Genomic DNA, 6361 nt, shown 5'->3' with positions numbered 1-6361 from the left:
GATCCCCGTGGCGGTCTCCTCCGTCGTGCTCACCGAGGTGGTCGTTTCGTGCGTCTCCACCGTGAAGCTGGCCGTCGTGCCAGCCTCGCCGGCCACCGCGTCGCCATCGAACGCGGACGAGTCACCAAAGTCGCCAGGCCGCTCTGCTGCGGCACCGAAGTCGGGTGCTGAAGATTCGGCGGGCGGGCCGAAGTCTGCTGCCGCACCAAAGTCAGCTGCCGGTGCGTCAAAGTCTGCTGCCGGTGCGTCAAAGTCTGCCGCCGCACCGAAGGTGGCGGTCTCCTCCGTCGTGCTCACCGAGGTCGTGCTCACCGAGGTGGTCGTTTCGTGCGTCTCCACCGTGAAGCTGGCCGTCGTGCCAGCCTCGCCGGCCACCGCGTCGCCATCGAACGCGGACGAGTCACCAAAGTCGCCAGGCCGCTCTGCTGCGGCACCGAAGTCGGGTGCTGAAGATTCGGCGGGCGGGCCGAAGTCTGCTGCCGCACCAAAGTCAGCTGCCGGTGCGTCAAAGTCTGCTGCCGGTGCGTCAAAGTCTGCCGCCGCACCGAAGGTGGCGGTCTCCTCCGTCGTGCTCACCGAGGTCGTGCTCACCGAGGTGGTCGTTTCGTGCGTCTCCACCGTGAAGCTGGCCGTCGTGCCAGCCTCGCCGGCCACCGCGTCGCCATCGAACGCGGACGAGTCACCAAAGTCGCCAGGCCGCTCTGCTGCGGCACCGAAGTCGGGTGCTGAAGATTCGGCGGGCGGGCCGAAGTCTGCTGCCGCACCAAAGTCAGCTGCCGGTGCGTCAAAGTCTGCTGCCGGTGCGTCAAAGTCTGCCGCCGCACCGAAGTCTGCTGCGGGTGCGTCGAAGGTGGCGGTCTCCTCCGTCGTGCTCACCGAGGTGGTCGTTTCGTGCGTCTCCACCGTGAAGCTGGCCGTCGTGCCAGCCTCGCCGGCCACCGCGTCGCCATCGAACGCGGACGAGTCACCAAAGTCGCCAGGCCGCTCTGCTGCGGCACCGAAGTCGGGTGCTGAAGATTCGGCGGGCGGGCCGAAGTCTGCTGCCGCACCAAAGTCAGCTGCCGGTGCGTCAAAGTCTGCTGCCGGTGCGTCAAAGTCTGCCGCCGCACCGAAGTCTGCTGCGGGTGCGTCGAAGGTGGCGGTCTCCTCCGTCGTGCTCACCGAGGTGGTCGTTTCGTGCGTCTCCACCGTGAAGCTGGCCGTCGTGCCAGCCTCGCCGGCCACCGCGTCGCCATCGAACGCGGACGAGCCGAAGTCGCTTGACCACCCTGTATTGACATCAGTGTTCAAGGGGGACGAATCGGTTGTGGTTCCGTCCCCCCATGATGCAAACGTAGTTTCCGTTCCGTCAGGTGATGAAAAGTTTCCGAAGAAAGTATCGTTTGAACTGCTCACTTGGTCCTTTTCGGTATCCTTAGAATCGCTCTCCCAGTTGAAAAAGGATGGTGTACTTGCAGTTGCGAATGCAGTTGCGAAGGTGTCAGTGCTAGTGCTGCTCTTCTCATCCACGACGTCATTATTCACCCAGGAATCACCACTGAAGAAACTATTTGCTGGGGTCTTGAAGTCGTTTACGGAAGATTCGTCAGTCTTACTCCTCAGATCGGTATCCTTCCAACTGGTAAAATCGGATGCTGCCTCACTCTTGCTTCGAATGGCATCAGCAAAAGGATCATCAAGGGTCTTAGTTTCCGTTGCTGCATCAGGAGCTCTGAAATCTGAAAATGGATCATCATTTGTGAGAGCTGCAGCATCACCAGCTCTTGCATCGGAAAATGGTTCGGTGTCGAGAGAAAGTGATTGGTTTTTGGACTCTTCTCCACCCGCTGCGGACTGCTGCGATGTCTTCTGCAAGAAGCCCAAAGTCGAATTGACTTGCTGTGAGAGCGGAGTGAACCCTTGAAGTTGTGCTTCATCCCGCAGCTGTGAGAGAGCTCGAACGCTTAATCGCTGCGATGTGCAGGTTTCGAGTAGCGCCTGCTTAATGAGACGCGAAATAAGGGGAGAATTCCACACCTTGTTCCGAACAGCATATCGCATCCCTCCTTCTCGATGGCTTAGGAATTGCATAGCACTTTGCTTCACCACGAGGCTGTCTGGGGCCGCGCTGTCCGTAGGAGCACACTGAAAGTCCAGAAGGTCGTTAATGCATGAAAACACAGTGTCTCCCAAGGTCGCCAGGCACTCTCGAAGTGCCGTATACCAAATTGCCGTCATCAGAGCAGCTTGCCAGACACAAGGCCGCATTCGAAACCACGCGAGCACTATGCGAAGGCATCCAGCAAGCAAAGCTGTCTCCACGCCATACCCATACGACTTTGGTGTGGTCACGCAACGGCGAAATAATGTCCAGGCAATCGCAGCCCGGCGTTCTGGCTGAATTCGGTTAAACGGAAGTGCCTCAAGTTTCCAAAAGAGGTTCGCCCAGTCGTCTTGGTTGGGTTCGACACGTCCGCTACTACGCCGTATCAGCCAGACATAGGCACGAAGAGCCTCGCAAGCTATAAATGCATTGCTGTGCTCCGTCAGCGAGCGGATGCGAGTTGTAAGGTTGTTCAAGTAGGCTGGAATCTCCATCGTCTGTCCAGACGACGCACCCAGTTGAAGTACGATTGTATCGAGACGCTCAGCTACGAATTGCACCGCGCGGCACACACGATGCAACGTGACCGTACTGAAGGCTGGTTTAGCTGGCGTCGGAAGCAGGGGCAGCAAGGCAGCTGCCACAAGCTCAAAAAGGCACGCTGAGCCCCAATTCGGCTGCTTACGAACACTCGCCTCCGGGGAAGTTCCACGCAGCACCTCCTCGATAGCCACTAGAAGTACAGCGGGGGGTGCCATGCCCTTAACGGGCGAGCCATCGGTCGCAGCACCTTGGACAATGTCGGTAAAGTAGTCCTGTAGCTGCGCTGAGAGTGCATTTGAGATGAAAAATCCTTGAAGAGCTGGGTTCTGGTCGGTCGATAGTTGACTTGTACCAGACGATGTCTCTAATAGTGTCGCGTCGGGATTTGGGCCAGGGCCGTTCGCAAAGGAATGCTGCTGCTGCTGTTGCTGCTGCTGCTGCTGCTGCTGCTGTTGATGGACTGGAAATCGGTACATTTGACCACACAGGCGCAGCAGGTACACAGAAGTCAGGGAATCGCCACCAAGTAACGTACGCGGGCGCGCTTTCAGCAAGTACAGCTCAATCGCCTTCGCTGTCGTCATTGCATTCGACGGTCTGTCTTCATTCAACGAGGACGACGTCAAGAGTGACAGCAACGTTTTTGCAGCGTGTCGAGAGGGTGTACCCGACGGCATCGTGAAGGCGAGTTGCACCAATTTATCCACGGCAAACACTTGCTCATCCTGCACCACATGGAACCTCAGTGCATGGCAAGCTCCCGCCACAGCTCCAAATTGTGCAGGTCCCGGTGGAGCGACCTTCTTCCCCTTAGCATCCACTGCATGTTCAGCCAGTACCGGTGACTGCTGCAGCAGCGTCGTCGCAAAAGTCACCAGTTGCTCCCTTTTGCGGAAAACCCGACACAGTTGTGCGTACACTCGTAGAGTGGCTCGCTGTCTGGGCAGTAACAGCCCTGCGGGCGTCGTCACTGCCGTCTCCAGCGTCACCAGGAAGCTGCTTAACACTTGCTCTGCTGGATCGACACTCTGCTCTTGGTTGAGCTTCTGCGAGTCCGTGAGTCTGGCTGCCACCTCCCTCTGGATCTCGAACTGGTCGATGAGTCGCGCGAGGAGACACAGCGCGATGCGGGCGATACGCTGGTGCTCGTCCTTGAGGAGAACCATCTCCTTCTTGTCCTTGAGCTGCGGCAGCAGGCTGCACAGCCCGCTGAGCAGCGACTGCGGGATGCGCGAGCCCCGCGCCGCCGACGTGTAGAAGAAGGTGAGCGCGCGCAGTACGTCCGCCATCTTGCGCGACGCCACGTCCTTGGCGCCCAGCAACTTGGCCAGCTCATTCAGCAGCTGCTGCTCGGACGAGCATTTGCTGCGCAGGTACCCGTTCATGGCCGCTAGTGCAGGACACTGGGCGAGTAAATGAATGCGGAGTGCGGCGGCTGTGGTGAAGGATCGCGTCGCTTCAAGATCGGTCAGTAGGGGGTGGCCCCTAGTGACGGCCGTTACAAAATAGTATTGACACCGTTATCGGTGACCTCAGCTTCTCCTCCTTCATCATCTTCTTCTTCTTTATCATCATCATCTTCTCCTGCTTGTCCTTCTTCTCGTTTTTCTTCAGTATTTTTATCATCGCTACCAGGTCGTTAACTAAGCTGAAGTGCCGTTGGCTCACTTGCCCTCGTCGCGTAGCTGGATCTTCATGCGGTCCTCGTAGCTCTGCTTCTTCTTCTCCTGCTTCTCGCCAGCGGCCAGCGCAGCACCTCCCGCAAGAGCGATGACCGTGGCTGTCTGTGCCACGACACGCGCCTGCATGAACTTGTTGCCCAGCTTGGATTGGCCGCGCTGGAAGGTGATCAGTCCGCCCAGTAGCACGGCCGTGGTCGCCGCACAGCCGAGCGGCACGAGCGGGTCCTCCTTCACGCGCGTCCAGAGCGACTTCTTGCCGCCGTAGCGCTCGTCCTCCATCCAGCTGAAGTCGCCCGCCGCGTACACGCGCGGGGGCTCGGCAGCGTTGCGATCGGCGGGCATTGCGGCGACGTCTACGTCGGATACTCAGGAGCAGTTCAACTATGAAATCTGAGGTCAGAATGGCATTCCGCCGTTTCAGGTCGCTTTTGATTGGACAATATAGGAACGAACGCATCTGATTGGTCGAGCGCATGTTAAACACGCAGCAGCTCAAGAGACCAAGATGGACGCCATCTTGCAGTACGCCTCCTCCCCGTCGCCGCCGTCCTCGCCGAGCACCAGTGGTGGTAATCCAACAGGTACAACAGGAGCTTCAGCGCCCTCTATGTCTCTCCCCGTTGTGGCAAATGAAGACGAGAACAGGCGCCTTCGCGTTGCCGAGCGACTGGCAGGCCAGCGTCGAGCCTTTGCCCATCAAAGCACGAGAGAGGAAGACGCCTTCAAGTTCCGCGGCTACGCAAGCAAGAGGCGACGGCGACACGCTACTCCGCCTATTGTCGCCTCAGGCGAGCTGGATACTAGAGGCTCAAGCAACGATCTGCCTTTGTTCGAGAGAAGCGACGAAATCCCAAGCATTTCGACTACGGATTCCAGACACAAGACGGTAGCTCCATTGCGGAAAAGAGACCGGCAACGGTTTATTGGCCACGACAAGGCAGTGAACGAGTTGCAATGGCACCCGCAATATTCAGACCTCTTTTTGTCGGCGTCTATGGATGCTACAGTGCGAGTTTGGAAGTGCTCAGCAGAGGAGCGAGAGAGGTCTCGGCGTGAGCTGACGCACCATTCGCTCGGGGTCAAACGCGCGAAGTGGTCGCTTGACGGCAGGCAAATACTTTCAGGTGGATACGACGGGCTGGCGTGCTGTGTGGACACTGAGACTGGTCAAACCCAGCAGGAACTGCGACGGCCTGACACGGCGATCCCCTCTGCAAGAATTGAGCGCATCACAAGCGCGTGTTTCCACCCGGTTGAGCCAAAATCACTGCTCCTTGGGACCGATCAAGGGAAAATTTACTGTCATGATCTTCGCGAGAAAAACCCGCTGCATGCAGTGACGACATACACGAAATCGTTTGGGGACGTTCACGACCTGCTTTTCCTCGGTGATGAAGGCCAGCGGTTCGTGTCAAGTGCTGGTGTGATGCAGAGGGATGCTAGCAATCAGACGCTGTTAGTTTGGGACTGGCGGTCTGCTACATTACTCTATGACCGCCTCGACGGCAATATACTGGCGCATTCTTGCTTACGAGCACATCCGAACAGGCCGTACTTCGTAGCTCAATGCACCGGCAGCTATGCGACGCTGTATTCGTCAAGTGCTCCATACAAGTGCCTCAAAGGCCCCAGTGTTGGCGGACGTCGCCCACCGCTTCGTTTTTCAGGCGGACACCAAGTTGACGGCTATAGTATCCAATGCAGTTTCTCTCGCGATGGCGAACTCTGGGCAACGGGTGACTCAAGTGGACGAGTTGCAGTATACCGCACAGCAGGAAAGCGCGAGCTGATGGATAGCTTTCAGCTCTACGAGCGCCGAACAGCCTGTATTTGTGCAGAGTTTCAATCGACCAGCATCGATTCGAGGCCTATGTTGCTAACTGGCAGCAGTGCTGGTGACATTGACCTGTTTCGCTGATAACTTACTGTGAACGTGATCAACTTCATTGGAGCTTCATCGTTCTGTTTACTATTATTACGAGCTCTCTTCCTCATGATGGTCATCATCGTCGTCGTCGCCTTCTGCGGCGTGCTTGTACTGCTTGGCCTTAGC

The 6361-nt window shown here is 57.7% G+C and overlaps 4 protein-coding genes across 4 annotated transcripts in view; 2 read left to right on the top strand and 2 right to left on the bottom strand.

Annotated features, from left to right (window-relative positions):
* PHYSODRAFT_387718 (hypothetical protein) overlaps positions 1-1057 on the top strand; it is a gene marked incomplete at both ends in the record, with an annotated part of 2228 nt that extends 1171 nt beyond the window's left edge. The window contains 2 exons of the mRNA XM_009541885.1: positions 680-850; positions 965-1057. Coding sequence (XP_009540180.1) covers positions 680-850; positions 965-1057 — 264 coding nt within the window. The remainder of the gene's footprint in view (positions 1-679; positions 851-964) is intronic.
* A 965-nt stretch (positions 1058-2022) lies between these two features.
* Positions 2023-4011, bottom strand: PHYSODRAFT_404775 (hypothetical protein; the record flags this gene model as incomplete). The annotated part of the gene is made up of 2 exons (XM_009541884.1): positions 2023-2971; positions 3101-4011. Coding segments are annotated over 2 exons (1860 nt in total), but the record flags the coding sequence as incomplete, so codon positions are not given.
* A 279-nt stretch (positions 4012-4290) lies between these two features.
* On the bottom strand, positions 4291-4650 carry PHYSODRAFT_536551 (hypothetical protein; the record flags this gene model as incomplete). The annotated part of the gene is made up of 1 exon (XM_009541883.1): positions 4291-4650. One exon carries the CDS (start codon positions 4648-4650, stop codon positions 4291-4293), a length of 360 nt encoding a protein of 119 aa, XP_009540178.1.
* Positions 4651-5302: 652 nt separating this feature from the next.
* On the top strand, positions 5303-6226 carry PHYSODRAFT_536553 (hypothetical protein; the record flags this gene model as incomplete). Its single annotated transcript, XM_009541882.1, has 2 exons — positions 5303-6147; positions 6196-6226. The coding sequence occupies 2 exons, from the start codon at positions 5303-5305 to the stop codon at positions 6224-6226; spliced, it is 876 nt and encodes a 291-aa protein (XP_009540177.1).
* Positions 6227-6361: the final 135 nt, after the last annotated feature.

This window comes from Phytophthora sojae (genome assembly GCF_000149755.1).
Source record: "Phytophthora sojae unplaced genomic scaffold PHYSOscaffold_48, whole genome shotgun sequence".
NCBI lineage: Eukaryota > Oomycota > Peronosporomycetes > Peronosporales > Peronosporaceae > Phytophthora > Phytophthora sojae.
This window is presented reverse-complemented; position numbering and strand designations above follow the sequence as displayed.